We start from the raw sequence: 19,546 nt of genomic DNA, 5'->3' as shown, positions 1-19,546 counted from the left end.
CAGCCATCCAAAGACTCCTGATGCACCAAGCTGAATCCTTTGCAGATTCAAATCAGCCAATTTCCAAAGGCCAGACTGCTTCAGCAGAAGGTGAAATAGGAATGACCATCATTTTGTTTATTAAAGTTTCGGCAGCGCAAGCCTTCTTTAAACTTGGGCATGTCAGTGCTAAGACATTTACAGTACGAGTGACTGCATGTCTAGACACTTGCAGTGCATTTACATTCTTCTAGGGACTCCTTAGATTGTCCTGTTCTCTTCACTCTGTGAATACATACAATAGCCTGGTGGGAGTGAAAGCTCAGCCTCCTGGTTTACCCTTATTAACTCCAGCTCAAAGCTGGCATTTTAAAATTAAGCATAGCAAAGGCACTTTTAGAATCTTTAAGCTCTTCAGGTCATTTCTAAGACCCTGCTGAGCTCCATCTTGCAAAAGCTACGCAGACACCATTTCTTAGAGCTGGAAACAGTTGTTTTAATTTGGGAACAGGCATGCTAGAGCTGTCAACTCACTCCAGTGAATGCTACGAACATTTTTTCACACAACAATCCAATTGTTATGGCAACCACAAAAATCAATCTCGTTCTTCAATCACAAGTAAACCCAGCTCGACCATGGTTTGTTACAAAGTGCCAATAAGCATGGGACCAGTCCCGCCAATATTCATCACTTCAATGGGGATGAAGTGCCTTTTCTCCAAGAGAAATTTCAGAGACCAATCAGTGCCTGAGCATTTCAGAGACTTCAACATCCCACTCCTAAAGACATTTATTACTTGTAGTGTCTACCACATTTGTCACACTTGATGCTGGCAGATTTTAGTTAAAACCTAAGAGTGGCTGCTTCCAAGACAGCCTCTTAAAAGGAATGTATTTTAAAAATATGCCTGCAAGAGAAGTACCCTGACAAATCTCTGATGGCACTCTGAATGCCCTGTAACAGACTGACAAAGATACTTGACACATCACAAAAGTCTTTTGGCATGGTGCATAAATTTCAAAATGAACCAAAATTATAAAATAATTAGAAGCAAAAACTAATCCCTCCAAACACTGAGCATTATAAGCCCCACAAAAATCCAGCAGAGCACAAAATGCATTGAAAGTCCAACTTCAAACCAGTACTATTCTTTTTAATTTCTCTGCGTTATTGTTTTAGCTAATGTCCTGTTCTGGTTCAGAAAAGAGACCTCAGTCCAAGAGAGCAGCTGACAATGACTCCTGGTGTATTACACATCTACAATAATAAACTTTTACATTTTCACCAGGGACTGCTCACTGGATTGCCGAACCAGAATCAATTACTCCTTCTATTTATCCTTCTATTATTTCCTCCATATTTATGGCCTCCAAGTAAGGGGGAAGACAGAAAAAAAGAGCACTGCAGTCTTATAACGTACCTATGAAAAGCCAACATATATTTATAAACAAGATCAGAGTCTCTGGGAGGCCAAGTACTAGCAGTATTTCCTACAAGTCATGCTGTAATTGTGCCACAAATATAATGAGTTCTGAGCACCACCACTATCCCACGCAAGAAGGCAGAGTGTAATTGAAAATGCACTTGCATTATATAAACTACTTTAATCATAGATGCACAGGGCTGGAAATGGAAGAGACATTAGGTCATCCAGCCCCCATAGGTCAGAGCCAGGCTACTCATGACAATACATTTGCAAGGACTTTCTTCTGCATGGTATCAAGCATCTTTAGTGATGGAGTTTCCAGCCCTTTCTTTAGCAGTCTACACTAAAGTCTATTTTGGGTTGGACAGGAAAGGTTTCCTCTTTGTTTTACCTTGTCCTCATAACACCCCTTTCATAACATCCCACCATCATAAATGATTCTCATTTTTTCATTTTCTTGGTCCACATATTTTTAACTATCAACTACTATATCTTTCACAAACTTCCAGTTTCGGTGTTGGCAGATACACATTGAACAGTTAATCCTTCCTTGTAAATCAATCCCTTATCTCCCAGAATATATTTGCTAGTCTTTTCCAGACTGTCCCACTTCTAATCCATGCTGTGGTATCTCCAGGACAGCTCTGCCTCATACACTTGCATTTAGGCCATCTCTATTATGATTTATGGATTGTTGGGGTTTTTTATGGAATGAGCTGAGAATAACCTGGTAACAAAGATCCAATCACCCAAAAAGTGGGACAGATGGACAGGTTAAAGCATGCTTCAGATCACTCCATCAGAGTGGAATCACGAGTAAAATACTGTTCCTTGTAATGACCAGCCTGTCCTAGTGATCAGCCCTGAAATACCACAGGCAGGGATACACCACCTCACTGACTGGAGTAGTTCTGGGTTTCTTCACCTACAGCATCAGAGACAGATACCTGGGTTGACACTAGGACTTCATCTCTTGTCCACCCTGTGATATCTGACCTGTAGTGAGAGCAGGGTACCAGCAAAGCACTGTGGTATCAAGTAAAGAGGCAATATTTGGCACACCTGAACTGCACCACTTAACATATATAAATATGAGAGGATATGGCATGTTCCTCTGCTCATCAAAACCTCACCTTGAGATCCAGTGGAATCTAGCAAGAAACAGGGACACTGTCAAACTTATTTAAGATTTTATCCTCATCTCCTTCTGTTATTCCCTCCACTTCTCTCCATAAAATAGGTATCCTGGCAAGAACAAGAATGTATGTATAACAACCTAGGTGCAAAAGTTATTACTGTTTTCCACAACTAAACAGATTTCTAACAAAGCAAGGTTAGGTGTGATGGCCTACAAGATCAGAAAGCAATAATCCTATCCAACCACACACCACCAATTCTGCTTGAAGCTGCACTTCCAATGATCACATGCATCTTCCTATAAGGAAAAACACAGGTGAAGTTGCCTTGTGTCTATGTACACCAGGCACTGGTAACAGCATCTGAGAGCACAGACCATGCCTCATTTTGTACAAAACAGGGTCACCACAATTGCTGCAGATATACTGTAGTAGAAAATGTTATGAAAACAGAGAAGAGGACCAAAAGAAGCCAACCAGAAGCAAGGAGCTGAATCACCTCACTGGCAACAGCACCCTGAGCATACTTACTCAAGAGTTTCACTTACTCAGCTAATGGCAGAGAATGGAGCTAACGTGAGCTCTCCTCATCAGTCCAAGAATGGTACAGCTGCCCAGACTGCCTGGAGAGCAGAAGTACCCAGAGCAGGTACAGTCACCATCACCAAGTTCTGGAATCAACCCTATTATGGAGGAACTGGATCTGATGTGCTTAGACACCACTGAGTAATCCTTTGTATGCCACCTGTGTATCTAATCCGATGCACCTCTCTATGGAGAACATTTAATTAGTCACAGAACAGCTCAGTGAGAGAACACAGATCATAATCTGGCCCTCTTCATGTCTCCATTCCACTCCAAGATAACAGTCAGTTCTGTAGCAATGTTGCTTATACATTTGCTAAACAAGTCATTTCTCAGTTTTCATCAGAAACCAGAGCATTTTTACATATCCTATTATAGCTGAGTAAGACTTGCTCTACTTAACACTAGCTTTTTGTAGTGGAAAATCTCCAGGAAACAAGCTGTTTAACAATGTTTTATCTGCCCTGCACTCCTTTCTAACTAAAGCTGTCCACCTGCCTTGGAAAGACATCTGTCTCGGCGGCTGACTGCTTTCCTCCAACACCCCTTGCACAGTTCAAGGCTGCCATTTTTACCATCACCTCTAGTTTTATCAGCCAAAAATTTCCTTGGGCATCTATAGCAAAGACCATGCTGTCAAACCCTTACTATACACAGTGCTAATCCCTGTTACCAGCTGTAACACTGCTCAAGAAAGAAATAAATGAAAAGTAGAGCTGCAGTGCAGGTACCAATAGTGCTGCAGAGCTTCGCTCCCCAGTGGGCAGAGGGACACAGCAGAGCACCTCTGCTCTTCTTCCCTTATCAGCCAAAGGAAGGATGCCACATTTCTGAAGGGGCAGCCAAAATTACAAATTTGGCCTTCAACAACTTGGATCAGTTGCAATTGAGGTCACATGCTGAAATACAGTGAGATGCAAATTTGAACTGAAGGCTTCAATGCATTCATTTGCCTGCAAGAGCGAAGTTCAGCAACTCTGCCCTGCAAGGGAAGCAAGTGAGCATTAATCGTCTCCTGCCAATGCAGTGGACCCTGGCTGTCCCCCAGCCTGCTGCCCTTTTAGCCTTGTGGGAGGAACAGCTGGTCACACTGCCATTCAGGGGGGCCTTGGCAGAGAAATGGTCTGGTGGGAATCTCATGAAGCTCAAAGGGAAAAACAGAGACCTGCACATGGGGAGGAATAACCTTGTGCACCAGTACAGACTGGGGAAGAACCAGCTGGAAAGCAGCTTAACAGAAAAGGATGTCCTGATGGACAAGTTAAACATGGACCAACAATATGTCACTGTAGCAAAGGCGGCTAAGAGACTCCGGGGCTGCGTTAGGAAGCGTGTTGCCAGAAGGCCAAGGGATGCATTCCTTCAATCCTTCCCCGCTGCTTGGCACTGGTGAGACCACAATTTGAGTGCTGTGTCCAGTTCTGGGCTCTCCAGCACCAGGGAGAGAGATATCAACATACTGGTGCAAGTTTGCCGAAGGGCCTTGATGATGATTAAGGAATCAGAACACCCAGCCTACAAGGAGAGGCTGAGAGAGCTGGCACTGTTCAGCTTTGAGAAGAGAAGGCTCAGGCAATGAGATCTTTGCAGTGTGAAAATACATGTGATGTAAGGAGTAAAAAAACCAGCAAGACAATTTCCAGTGGTATCCAACAGGACAAGAGACAATGGGCACAAACCACAGGAGAATCTATTTGAAGGTTAAAAGCACATATTTTTCTGAACCCAAGAACATGTTCCTCAGAGGGTTTGTGGAAACTTTCTCTTTGGAGCTACCCAAACCCCTAATGGGCACAGCCCTGAGCAGCCTGGTCTAGCTAAGCCTGCTTTGAACAATGGGGTTGGAGCAGATGATCTCTAGAGGTGCCTTCCAAGCTGAACAATTTAATGATTCTCAGGAGTTTAGCCCTGCTCAGCTGAAGTCAGTTTCTGCTCCTCAGAACACATCCATCTTGTAGATATTTCAGAGTTCCCTGCCACAGCACCCTTTCTCTGCTCAGTATTTTTAGCTTATTGTTTTGTATTTTGCCAGCTGAGAAACTGCAGTTTGTAATTTTACCTTCAGCTTCATATTTCTTCTTAAAAGTGAATACAATGTCCTGTTTATAATAATAAAATCACTAGTTGGCAGGATGACATCAAATGGAAAAAGAGAAAGCAACTGGAAAATTTAGAGCAAGCAATTTTGAGTGCCAAGTTTCACATTTGTAATAGTCCAGCGGAGGTCAACAGGCTCACTTATTATTAGGCAAATGGTAAAGAAATAGATATCCTCTAGTTCTTCCATGTTAGACTATATAAACCATCTCTACTTGAACAGGTTCTAACACTTTCCAAAAAAGTGATGTTATACATTTTCCACAGTAACACCAACAATGGGAGACAAGGAAAAGGCAGAACTGCTTTGCAAAGAACGGCCTTTTTTCTCTCTCCAATATTTAGGTTTTTGTTTCCCACTATGATTGGACTTTCCTGGCTTTAGTTTCTTGTCCCAGTTAAGCCGTAAAGGAAACAAAAAGATATGAATGAAATTAGAAACATTTGGAATGAGTCTTAGAAATAGCTTTGGGGTTTCTTAGATTCCTGGCTACACCTCTTCAAATGGCGTCCTCCTCCCCCTGCCCCAGCTCCTGCACCCACCTCTGAAATTTGTATTTCCTTCTTTGCCCTCACCCCTCTTTTCTCCAGGAGCTACATTTTGTCCCAAAGCAAACAAGGAAATTAAAATTACATGTTGTAACACTGGAAAAGACCGGAAAATGGTTGAAACTTTGCACCCATCAAAATTTGTCTGTATGACATTAATCCTCCAATGTTTCCCTAAAAGCAGAAACCAAACACTTCTCAAACTTCTAATGAAACAAATACCAAATCCAGTCAACCTGAATAATAAAATGAGAACTCCGAACCTATCTGTATTATCATATTTAAAGTCTCTGGAAGAGAAGTTTCCTCAACCACACATTCTGATACTTCATGAACCTTCATGCTCTGTAAAATGCAACTGCAGGATGCAATGCCAACACCTAATACTTGCCTAGTGCTTTTCATTAAAAGTTTTGGGTGCTCTTTAGAAAAAAGTAACCTAGGAATGCCTGTGAAATAGTTGTCTAATTTTACAAATAAACCCATGCAGGTGAAAAACAGATGTCCATGGCAAAACTTTGCAAAAGTGGCAGAGCAGACTGTTAAGCCAGCTAAATCATTTCAAAGCCATCCACAAGGTTTGGATCTTTTCTGCCTTAAGTAATATTGGAATATTATGGAAACCTTTCTTTGTGAGCTATTACTGGAGAAATGAGGGGAAAAAAAGATCTCTTGGAAGCAATTCTACACAGGCTGTGTAGGTGAGATCACAGTTGCTATCCAAACAGAATATGCATGGCAAGAACAGGCTTCCTGTAAAACTGAAAGACTTGTGGGAAGATCAAGGAACATATTTACAAGATGGCATGGATAAAATGTCCTTCCCTCTTGCCCAGCCTCAGCAGCTTGGTGAAACACATTGTCTCACTTTTATCTATCACCACACTCACAAATACCTCCGGTGCAGAGCCCCTCTCTCTGACTCCCATACCACACCTGGGACACTGGTCAGCAGAACACACAAACTGCCTTTTGAGGAAGAAAGGGTCATTTCCCAAGATGAAAGGAAACAAGGAAAAGTTATCTCAGGAAGAGGAAACACATGAAAATACAAGACATTTTTTGGGTCTCAGTTCCAAATCCCACAACTTTTATGCATGACACTAGAAAATTTACAGCCCTATCTTACAGAACTGCAGAGGATTCACTAGAGGTGAAAGTGCATTAAGCTAAACTCTAACATGTGTTTACTCTAGCCAAGCAAGCAATGTGTAAACTGAATTAGGATGAGCTATTTAGAAGTGTTAACATGGCTGTTTTAGGAGAAAAGAGTTTTTATTTCACTGTGATTTATTTCATATCATACTCTCAGACTACTGTAAAGTAATCTGGGAAGCCTGACAGATCACCGTGCACAAAGTACAGCAAAGATGGGTACTCACAGAGGCAGGTGTGTGAGATCCCCTGGAAAACAAGGCATAACTCAGGTGTGCACCCAGAACAGCGACCCAGGTTCAGGTGTGCTCCTCTGGATGCCATCCTGGGCCGTGTGTACTGGCCTTTTGTAGGACACTGCAGACCATAGCACACTTGTTGCTGACAACATGAAAGCTGATATCTAATACCAAGTTAAGGCCAAGCTACCTTGGGACTTGTCAAAAACAGTCTCTCAAGGTCTTCTGGTCTCACCCATCAGACATGGCAGCCAGGACTCCAACTCCTGACTCCACCTACCTACAATTCACACTGCATTTAATAATAAAACTAATCTTTTTTTCTGGGTAGACAAACCCCTTTCTGTGAGGAAACAACAAGGAAGACTCATCTGTATTTTATTTTCCATAACCAGAAGTCTCATGTTATCTCCATATGTGTTTAGACCACAGACTGTAGTCAGCAGTGTGGCAGTTGACATTAAAGGGATTAGTAAATTAAGCTCAAATAATTGTCTTAAAAATTTTGACTGTTAAATGTTTATATTTGAGAGGATCAAAAGGAAATCTACTTTGTAGTGTGCACTGTGGTCAGGAAGGGGCAGAGAGGGATTTAAATGGCTTAACTGCAAAACTGTTATCACCTTGATAAGTCCCAGTGTAATAATTCAGCAATAAAAGCAAGAAACGCACTTGGAATTTGTTTCCAAAACTGGCTGTCTGACTGGAGACAAGTCAAGCTCTTTATTCACTTAAAAGAACTTGGTCAGAAGAAACAGAGAATGCTACTGAACTGTAGTCAAGAATATAAAAATCGGCACTTTCCAGTGACTTCTGATCGGTAGAATTCATTATCTAGTTTGGTTTTTTTTAATGCTACCTGAAGCCTGCAGTCTGGATCTGGTATCTGAGTGTTAGCAGTAGGCAATCAGGAATGTGATTCTCTGCTGAATGGCAGTGGAAATCCAGAAAGCTGAAACAGTAAGGAGGCTGCAGGCTCCAGAGCAGTATTAGGTCCAAAGTAACACCTGGAGTGCAGGCACAGATACAAATGGCTGCAGTTTATCAGCTTATCTGCTCAAATTGCTAATGTCCATGCCAGTAACACCAACAAATGAAGAGGACGAGGAGCTTGCTGCACATATGCAGGTGCTTGTACCAGTGCAGTGTCCAGAGGAATCAGCCTCATAGGACTGCTTCACCTCAGCATTACACAAGACAGCAATGAATCTGCCAAATGAGACAGGATGCTCCAGCATAAGCAAGGGTAGAAGTAGAATATGCTGTATCTTAATAATGTATTTATTGTTTTCCTGCAGCATCCTTTTTTGCAAAGTGAGGTGCTAAACAAATCGTTTTTCTTTGATCTTTCAATCTTTTCTAGTAAGGATGTCTCTGAAATCTGACACTTAGAAGGGTAGCAAATCCATCAGTTTGGGGTAGTCCGACAATGTCAATGTCTGCCACTCAACAAGGCAGTGGAGTTCCCAAAAGCTGGTTGGGAGCATCGCTAAGTTGCAGGGATGGCTAATGTGAGGTAGGTGGACAATCTCTATCTGTGCTTAAGTCTCAGAGTAACAATGTCCCAGATCATGGATCTGCCAGGCATTCAGAAAATCTCTGCTATAAAACTACCACTAAATACATAATACATTGCAGAAAAAAACATAAAGCTTTCAGATTAGGTGCCAAACACCAAATTTTCAACTTTCTTTTGAGAAAAAGCCTCTTTGCCTCACAAAATACTTCTCCAAGTATCCAACTGATCTTCTGGGTTTTTCAATACTTTCAAAAGTAGTTTCTTTCTATGCTTTCTATGCCAAGGTATAACATGGTACATGTAATAAAGTCAGAGCCTTTACAAAATGTGATGAAAGCAAAACAAAACAGCACAACCCTGCATCAACCCAAGGAGTGTCAGACCATGCTTTTTGCTGTTACCTTAAGTCTCTTCTTTTGGCCAGCTCTCCTGGTGAGATAATCCAGGGCAGGTTCTGGGGAAGACATTCCAGGACTTCAGGGGAAAAGTCAGAGAAATCCACACCGTACTCTGTCAGGATCCCTTCTGATTCTGGCTCGATCTCTCCGGCCTGCCCAAGACTTTTGCACAACTGCCTGCAGAAAGAAAGGGATGTTTTTTTGAAGTGTGTAATTACTACTGTTATTGTTGTTACTGTCCCCACAGAGAGGCTGCTGAGCCCTCAAATACACTCTTTTACCCATTCACTTCTCCCTGAGTTTTGGCAGAAGACTTAGCAGGAATTCAGAGCATACCATGACTTGTGTCTGCTGGAGATGCAAAACACTCACCAGGCTGTTTTTTGTGCCTCATTTGAAGGAGATGTTTTAAGTTACTAGGTTTTTGCAAAGGTAAGAAAGTTTCCCATTTTAGAGGAAAATGCATCCAACAGGATAAGAAAAGCATAGCCCCCCACACAGGGAGCTCTAGCATTACACATGGCTGGTTCCCTTGAGACCTTCCCTCTTCTCCTCACCACTGAAAAAGGTGACTCACCCCTACTACAAAAAATGAAGAATAGGTTCACACTCCACAGGGAGCTCAGTACACTGCTTTCCATCCCAGGGAATACACATCTCTGCCTGGGCAAACCGATGCCCTATGAAGACAGAGGTGTGAAGAACCCTCACTGCCTCTCTTGCAGGAGTCACACACACAGACATGCCCACAGATCCTTCCAGGACCTCAGCATCCCCAGTCATTTGTTCCTCCTCTCCTGGCTAAGCAGAAGCCTCTGAACCCAGAGCTAACTGTAGAGGGGCCAATGATCTAGAAACAAGTCACAGACAGAGGAAATTGTCCCCTCCATGCTACCAGTGCTTGATGAAGTATTCGGCACATGTGTGAATGAGGCTGCTGCTCTATAATGCTTGGAGAAAGTTTCCATCTGCTCCAGTGCAAAGCCCAGCACGGATCTGTCCAACAGCTCCGGTGTCAAAGAAGGCTCAGCTCTGAAGACTGTGCAAACCAGGACTCCGAAGGAGCAAGACATTTGTTCCCCCTCCAGCTGGTTACAAATATCCCGTGAGAACCCATGTCACATGGTGGCTCCCCTTGTCCCCTTTCTCACCTTTAGATTGCTCTACAGTACACAGAGTTAAATTATTTTTTATTTTTTAATATACTGCCATTAGGCCAATGTACATTACAGTCAATACAGATAATGTTACTCACCCAAGAAAATTACAACTGAAATTAAGGGGAATCCATCAAAATATGACACAAAAGAGAGGGGTAATAACACAGCACAAAAACAGCCACTCTAATAAGTGTTTTTCCACTGCATAAAATACACAATCATTATATTGATCCTTCTGCTTTAATTCCAACGAGTGAGAACAGACACTAATTACTTTCCTAAATTGGGGCCAAAACAGTGCACTTGTTATTTGGACAAGCAAGACAGTCTCAAGGCTTCAAATGTGCCATAAACCCACAGAACAAACCCCACACTCTCAGCACAAGCGAGCCCATCTTCTTTATGGGAGCAAAGCTCTTTCTTCACAATGGGAAGGGCTGTGTAATAAACCTGTCACATTGTGTAATATGCTGGAAACGATTGCTCGCTTTGTGGTGTGGTAAATTGTAGAGTTCACATCGTCTAGCTTTAAAATAAAAATGAAAACAAGGATAAAAGATATTTCCCTGTATTGTTTCAATTTTATGTACAAACTGTATGGCAGAAATACGTGCACATTTGGCATCGTGGCTGAGTTGTCTGTTCCTGCAGCTGGGTCCCAGTCTAATCCTTATTTTAATGTAAATAAATGAGGCATCAGTTTTATCTCCCTCTCTCTCAGCAGTAACAATAAACCAGAGAAATCACCACTTCATTTTCAATGTCTGGTGCGGAGCTGGGACTGAGCAAGGATGAGCCTGTGGGTCCGCAGGCCCACCAGCACCACCAAGGATGGAAAAAACAAAACAGGAAAAGAGAGGACACACTACCCTACCCAGCAGAAATGACAAGAACTTGAGTCTTAGGTGTCCTTTCTCTTGGCAGGGCAGATCTGGGAAGTGCACCGGGAGGGCAGCTGGACATCTGCAGGACAAGCCATGGAAAGCACCTCTGAATGCCAGAGTGCTTTCCAGCTCGCTCTTGAAACCCATGTTTCTCTTGATCCGTTTACTGAAATTAGATTACGAACCATAAGGGGTTTACCCAGAGGTTTGATATAGGACTAATATTTTTTTAATAGTAATTAACATTTGATTTACAGTGTTCCAGGGAACATTTCCCAAGTACCTTGAAATAAAAAGTGTATAACTGACTTTAATTGGGGCCATGTTACAGTCACGCAGGCATGATGACTTGCATCAGAGCAAAATCTGACAGGACAGCATGTGATCAAAGGTAATGCATATAGGATCACCGAAGGCCCCAGAGTAACAGCCAGGCTGCAAAATCACTCCTGGGGCTCTGCGGCCACCAAGGGTAGCAAGAATAGTTCAAGAGGCTTATAAACAACCAGAGGCACCGGGCCCAGACGTTCACTCCCAGGCAGTCAGGGTGTCTGTGATACCCTGGGCTTGCGTGTATCTCTTTTCTTTTAAATGTCAAAAGGTAAAACAAAGTTACACTGGTTACAGACGTAAACATTTCTTTTCTGTGACGCTGATGGGGGAGCATTACCTTGAATTCTTTGAATACCCTTGGATTGATGTCAGACGTGGCGGTAGCGTGCACTGCCTGGAACCTGCCATGGTTGGGGCAGAACAGGGTATTTCTCCAAATCAGCCATAGCTGCAAGATCACTGAAGGTGCCCACTCACCAGAGTCTAACCTGCCATGGATGTACACCTGGGGCAGAGCCACCCTCATCCTGCCATCTTCCCCCTCATGAGGGAAGTGATCACATCTATTCAGCCACCCATTTCTAGGAACATTTGAGCTCTCTCCACTACCCTTCAACTCCACGGGGCTGAAACTGGCCAGTGTGTTCAAAGGTTATGTGATAAGAAGTCTCCAAAAAGACAAAGCAGGATTACCTAAGGCTTGTTTCCTTTGAAAGGCCAGGCAGGCTCCCAAATGGGAGTGAATAACTTCCATTGGAAACTTAACACCCTTGCTCAGTTTCTCCTGGAGCAGACTTGTCCACAGTCATTGTACACAGAGGGTTTCTTTCAGCAGGAGGAGAACATCCCATACATAAGCCACCATTCCTTAAGAAAGTTTGTACAGGAGAGGTGACAGCAAAGAAGCTCCATCTGGGTGCTCCCATTGGCGAGGGCCTGGAGCTCACAGACAGAGCTGCACAGTCTCGATGAAGGCCACAGGTGCCAGTGGAGATGGTGACAGGGCTGCAGGGCTGAGCAACAGAGGGACAGAGAGCTGTGTCACAGAACCCCAGCGCCTGAGAGCACAGTCCAGCCCTGCTCCACATCACGGAGCTGCCAGGCCACGTCCCATGGGACCACAAGAGCAGCGTGGTGCTCCCAACACAGATGGGACCATCCCACATGGTGATGAGTTGTGCCAAGGGAACAAAGCTTTATTGAGGGACACTCCCATCTCCAAGAAGGTGTTTTTTCAACAGAGTCAACTGCTCTGTTGAGGGGATTGGACCTTCCCTTGAGCCTTACAGCAAACTACCCAAGGTATCTTGTTATTTCCTCTCACACAAAATACATTTTTGAACTTTAAAAAAGCCAGAATAAAATGCCAGAGATGAAAAGAACTCGAGGCACTCAGATGGCTTTGGAAACAGCAGCAAGTGAAATAACACCCTGCAACATTTTATTGCAAAAGCTGGAACAAATCTTGTCACCTTGACAGACCAATATCTAAGACCCTGAGCTAGAATGGCCACAAGCCCCATGTGACACAGAGGGAGTCAGTGATTCCGTGCTTTTCTATTAGTAGGTTTTTTTCAATAGTGTCATCCATCATCACATGCAGGGACAAAAAAATTCCACCTTAAAACATCTGCAGAAGTGCAGAGATGTCTGGATTAATACTCCAAACAACCCTGGACACCAGCACTGAAAAAGGTCCCCAGAAAATAACAGTACATGGCAGCACTTGTAATATTTATCTGGAAAAGGAGAATGTTTTGGAGCTAATTTGCTTTACCTGTTACCTGAAGCAGGTACAGTTATATGGCATTTCACTGCCAAGGTAAAATCACTTCACATGCAGGAGGGAGCACAGCAGCTCAACTCAGGGCATGGTCAGCATGACCTGGAGCCATGCGTTCCTCCTCACTCCTTCCCAGCACAATCGGGGTGACAGGGTGGCCTTTGGAGGGGACAGTGTCACGCTGGTGACCACCAGGTGGCAATCATGACACAGAAACGCACCCCCCTCCCCAAGGGGACCTCCGGGGACTCTCAGGTTGCCACCACCAAACTCTTGGCAAGGGCACCCCACTTCTCCAGCTACAGACCAATCTGTGTTATTAACCATGCTTGGAAAGCTGGCACTGAACTTCCAGAGGGAAAAGGAAAGCTGAGGTAGGTGCATGACCAGTCTGGGAGAGTTCAGCTGCGGGATGGAGAATACCTAGAAACACCCAAGGCATCCAGGGGACATGACTGCCAGCTCTGGAGGGAGTTGCCCTTGTCACACTTCCAGCAGACAGTGCAGGATGATGACCAACAGGCTCTTTGTCCAGACACCTTCAAAACCATGGTGGTGGTGCCAAAGGCATATCAGGAGCTTTGTGGGCAGAACTAAGGGGTGAACAAAAAAGTTCAGAAAACAAGGCATGTAAAGAGCTGCAGATCACCTGCTCCTCTCTCCTTCAGGGAGTCCATGACCAGCAACACAGCTTGTTATTAACAAGGCAACATGGCTTATAAACTAGCTTATAAATGAGCCCAAAAGCAAACGGAATCTTTTGGGACCTTCAAGAAGGTTCCCTTGTCTTTCAGTGTTTAAACAAGCATTATTCATGGCTAAAAACAAAAAAGGTCACCAAGGTTTTATGCTCCCATCTCCACAAGGCACTTGGTGAAGTGCAACCCACTCCCAGAGGAAACGACTATGTATGAAGACAATCATGGACATTTTTTCTTTCCTGACAACACCCTTAACATCTTGGAAATGATCAAACCAGACAGATGAGAATATCCAATATTGTCAGAAGTACAGATTAAAGACACACATCAGCCAATAAAAAAAGATATTAGCCCATCCTCCTAATTTCCCCTATTTCTGCTGAAAGAGGGGTTATTCATGACAACAAGCCAAGCAGTACAACCACCCTCCAGTCTTTTCTCAGCTGGAGTCAAAGAAGACAAAGAAAACCTCTGCCAGTAAGAAACTTATTCACAGTGAAGTTCACAGCACAGCCAGACCCTAGTTAAGTGGGGCTCAAAGGGAGGCCACTGCAGTTCATGTACTGCAGTTTATCTAGGAAACACTGAGTGACTTCATGGCTCACGTGGCTCTCAAGGAGTACACATGAAACTTGCTATTACGGGGCACACAAAACAGCTACAACTGATAAACTCTGTGAAATGGGGACTTCAGCTTAGTTTACTTTTAGTTCTACAGCTGATAGATCTGTGCCAACACATTTGCTCTTAAAGAAGTTTTCTCTAAGTTTTAAGCTTTACCAGCAGTTTGAGCTGAGGACTCCCAAACCTGCAGTGTTGATACTGTACATCGGCTGCGCTACCCCATCAGAACTGCTTTGCAAGGGGAAGAGAAAAGCTGGGCTTTATGAACAATTTCCACTACTGCACATGCTCCAGATTACATCCAGATCCCCATCACATGTAAAATCTGACCACAGTATTGCCACAGGTCAGAGTTCCCTACTCTGGATTGCCAACTAAGCCAGGACTACTAAGTATTCCCAAGATAACTGAATAGATTGATCAACATCCTCCATTTCTTACTGAGACCTATTCAATAGAAACATTCAATAGAAGTGTGGCCACTCCAGGTGGGAGTTTGGCACACTACAGCTGTTCCAAAGAAAAGAGTAAAAATGCTGAAAACTACTGTCTTTTTCATGGAGAGGCAAAATGAACTTGCAAATCTGGATCCAGCCCGGCACAGGCCACTTGTATAGCGCTGGCTTAAAATCTCCTTCATAGCAGTGCCAGCAATTTGAACTCTGAACAGTGATGACGTTACGGTGCCTGATGAAACACACAGAATGCAACACCCTTCTCACATGCTTCAGGAGGGAATGAATCTTCTCTTGATTTCTACTATTCCTCCTTCAACCAATGAAACCTTAAAACCACAACAATCTGTGACTTCTTTCTAATTCTTACCAGTAAAGGCGTAAAAACTAAAAATGAGCCTCACAGCCACTGATCTTCCCCTGGCAGAAGTGAAATGTCTGCACACTGTGTACTACCCTTCCACACAGGGAGGAAAGACAGGAAGGCTGCCAGCACCCCATGGTGCTTGTGCTGGTCAGGCTGAACACGTGTGTTCCCCCTAGACCATGCACTCATCAATGCTGTGATGCACCAGCACACTGAAACAAGCACTTGAAGAAACTAACATTTATGAGATTAACTAGCGATGAGCTGTCCTTCATCTCAATTTATCCACCAGAGGGACACAAGACAAGCAGCTTGTTAACAGATTTCTTTGTCTACTGTTTGTAACAAATTAGGTGAAAACAAGAATTCCAACTAGAAATCTCAGTCATCTCTACTTCCGAAGGCAGCCACATACCCTGATGCAAAGTTGCTGTCTTCTTTCCAGTCCACGATGCGACAGATGAAGAGCATCTGTGAATAGGCCTCAGGCTTGGTCACAAAGTCTGGAGGGCAATCAGCCAAGGGCACATAGACCCTGGGCACTCTGTGGTCCACAGGTGAGAACATGGCACACCTCTTGAAGAGTTCACTGTTCCTGTCAGCCAGAAGTTTGATGAAACCTGTAGCTGCTCGAGAATGCTTCTTTTCCAAAATATAGACCACCTGGGAGAGGTAGAAGTTTCTACAGTTAATACCTTCAGAGAAACTTACTTTCTTTAGCAGAGGAAGGATACACAAAGGCTTAGCAGAGTATCTGGAAAAGTCACAAGATCTATATCTTGTTTTCCCTGTGTGTGTATATGTGTGTGTGCATTTTTTAACTGAGTACCTACTTACAATGTATTTTCCTTGCTGTCTTGCTCATGGCTATAGAAGAGCTAAGTGCTCTCCAAGTGCTAGCTCTCTACAGCAATTTTCTTGATTACAGAACAAAACCAGACAAGAAGCAGATGCTTCCAAATGCAGGGAATTAGCCACAAAATACAAGCAACTCCTGTAAAATCTTTCATTTGTATTCTCGGCCTGTGATTTCAACAGTCAGCACAGAACAGGCCAGTCCAAAAACGGTGCCGCTGGCGGATCCAACACTAACCACAGGAAAGGATGTGCTGTTGGGAATTTGGCAGTTCTCTCCTTCCCTCTGTGCTTTCTGAAGTGAGGGGTTATTTTACCTTTATACAAGATGGCTTTGAAAAGAATAATAAATTACAATATCACTAAATAATTGTTCCAGAGAGGTGTTCGTCCAGGCTATATTTTTGTAGACCATAATAAATCACTGGGTAACAGAAACATTATAGCCGATTTCCTAAGCTTATACAGAAGAGTCCTTCCAGAAGGTTTCAGGAGCTGCACCTCTGCACGATTCTGAGCGCTGCAGTTGCCACACTGGATGAGACCAGAGCAGCCCAGCCAACAGTAGGACCAGAATCAGAGGCTGCAAGGGAAAGCACAACACGTGGAAGAGATCTGACCCAGTCTGACCCAGCAGCCCTTTTCTAGTCTCTTAACATTCAGAGATTGACTCAAATCTTGAATCAACAGTACTAGCAGCCTTTCCAAAGTCTGTAAGAATTAATTCTGACAACTTTGGATATCCTGACACTCATATTAGTATCCAATCTTTTTCCAGAATCTTGCTAAGTAATTTTGCATGACAAACAAAGGGAATTTAACCTAGGATAATTGGTAAAAATAACAAGTCACTTCATTTTTATCAGATCGGACAATTACTCTCTTTGAAATGGAGAATTTGTCTCAAAGATCAATGGATGGAGGCTACAGGGAGGCCAGGGCTGGTCTCCTTCAGCCTTTGGGAGCACACACGTGCTCACTTGTCACTCTTCATGGAGTTACCTTGGCTGTCCTTTGAAGAAACTCATCTGGGAGGAGCCTGGGATCATTGACCTTGGGTCCATCATCTTGCTTTGCTCTGTGCACACCAGTGACCCCAGCAGCCTTCCCTGCATCAAACACACAGGACAGTTACTGTAGCACATTTCCATGACAAATTTGTCTTGGGTCTTTGCTCTGAACTACAATACAATGTGCATGTAGTAGACTTATTTGAAAGGAGAAAGATCTCTCAGGTGTTAGAATTGCCAAGCACAAAGTAATTATTATTTCTCTGGACTACAACAGACAGCAGATATATGTTCACTTACCATGCAGATGTGCTGAAAAACAACAAAAATCAAAATAAGGCCCAACTTTGTAAGTAGGACTATACCAGTCATAATAGACAAAGTGGTAGAAAACATATTCTGTTTATTAAACACTAAGGGCTAAGAATTTTGTGGCACTTCTTAGTTGAAGATATTAATGTTACATAAGCAGTCCTTTAACTACATACATTCATTTAATATTTATTCCTTTAAAAGCATTATGAAGGGTTATAAAATGTATGTTTATCTTTGAAACTGAAATCATATCTACTAAGCTGACCCTCTTCAGCTATGGACCAGGCCTATGAAAAGTCTTATGAAGTAATCACTATATATGACCAAGAGCTCCCTTCCCTTGAGATCTCTGGACCAGATACTGATAGTATTAAAATTGAGTGTCAACTAATTTCTAGCTTGAAATTTTCAAATATTCAAGTATGTGAGTTTGGGAGTATCTGTAACAGATGGATGGCATTTAATGTTTACAAACATCCAAAGTGATCTTTGCCATGGAGAAGGCTGGGACTGGGCTGTTCTTGAACTGCATCCCTGCTGAGAGCCTGTGGTTACTGCTCTGCCAGAATTTTTGGGATGGAAGCATCCACGTGCACTTGTCTGGAGGGCTCATGGGAGATGGCTGACTTTTTCCATTTGTATGGCAATCACATCCATCTCGAGTACATGTGCTAAAATCAGGCTCAGAGTGTTCAAAAGAAATCTTGCTTTTCTAAGGAGAGACCGTGTCACTGACTGCAAGTTTCAAGGGACGAAGCTGTCACTGTTTCCCTTAGAAGACACAAGATAAAGCAACGTTTTGTGGAGGTCTGTGCTCCAGGAGGCCAACAGCACTCCCCCATGTGAGAAAGCCTCCAGGAACGCTGCGGTGACACGCAGACCCTGGCCCCCAGATGACGCCCATCTGTCCCACAGAGTCCCTGGACGAGGCTGCTGGTGACATGACGGATGGAAGAGTGGCTGCAGCAGAGCAGCACCGGGTGTCAGGGCTGGCGCTCGGGAAGCCGGGGGGGCAGTGGGGCAGCAGCTTCCCCGAGGGTTTGGCTGTGTCCCACCATCACCAGGACACGTTCACAGATGGCTGTGCCCCCATGGACGGCCTGCGCTGCCTTCAGGCAATGTTATCCCAGCAGTCGCTTGACAATGATGGCTTTGCTATAATGACAAACTCTGGTTCTCATATGCTGCTCATTATCCTCAGCTTTGCCTTCTGATATGCTCTTCCTCTCCCCAGAGATCTTTTCCTAAGTGACTTTCCTTTTATTTTATCTTCATTGACTTGCTAGCAATGCTGAGAGGAGAAAGAACAGGTATTTGGGGGTTTAAATAAAATTCTATTTTCCTAAAAAAAGCACCAATAATAAAAGCAGCAAAACCATTTCTGATTTACTTCTACTGAAATGAACTCAGACTTGCCAAAACCAGCATTACTAAAGGATAAAACAACCCAGAGTTTCATGGTGACAAACAAGGTGGGGAAAAAAATTGCTTGGATAATTGTAAGTAGTTTAAAAAGTGGGGGATACCAAGGTTACCTCATTTGCTTACCTCCTCTACGGTTTCTGCCAGCTAAAGGTCATACCAGGCAATCATTTAGCAAAGAATGAAAGCCAGGAGCCATTTTGTTTTCTTATAAATTTTCAAGCAATCAGTTAACAGTTTATGGTGTGTCAATCATAAAGACAGCCTGGGCAAAGAACAGGATGATTTGGAACAAAGAAACACTGGATGGGGCAGAGGACAAGGAGAAGTTGGGAGCCTTCCAAAGGCCATGCCTCCAGGCACACCTGCCACAAGCCCAAGACTTTACTGGAGTGAACCCTCCCCAAGGAACAGCACACACTGGTGGGAAGAAAAACCAGATCAAAACATGTTTGGGAAAAAAGCAAGAGCTGCAGTTGCTGCTTTCCCAGAGCAGCAGAACGGCAGCAGTGACTCAAGGTCCAGCAGGCAAGAATGAAAAAAGCACCAGGAG

At 43.5% G+C, this 19,546-nt stretch overlaps 1 protein-coding gene across 3 annotated transcripts in view; it reads right to left on the bottom strand.

Annotated features, from left to right (window-relative positions):
• Nucleotides 1-19,546, bottom strand: part of DIS3L2 (DIS3 like 3'-5' exoribonuclease 2) — a 184,582-nt gene that overhangs the window by 96,578 nt on the left and 68,458 nt on the right. For all 3 annotated transcript variants that reach the window (XM_032119458.1, XM_032119459.1, XM_032119460.1), the window contains exons 8-10: nt 17,249-17,355; nt 15,807-16,054; nt 9,088-9,261 (exon numbers count right to left, since the gene is read on the bottom strand). In XM_032119458.1, coding sequence (XP_031975349.1) covers nt 9,088-9,261; nt 15,807-16,054; nt 17,249-17,355 — 529 coding nt within the window. The remainder of the gene's footprint in view (nt 1-9,087; nt 9,262-15,806; nt 16,055-17,248; nt 17,356-19,546) is intronic.

Source organism: Corvus moneduloides, chromosome 10 (genome assembly GCF_009650955.1).
Source record: "Corvus moneduloides isolate bCorMon1 chromosome 10, bCorMon1.pri, whole genome shotgun sequence".
In the NCBI taxonomy this organism is placed as follows: domain Eukaryota; kingdom Metazoa; phylum Chordata; class Aves; order Passeriformes; family Corvidae; genus Corvus; species Corvus moneduloides.
This window is presented reverse-complemented; position numbering and strand designations above follow the sequence as displayed.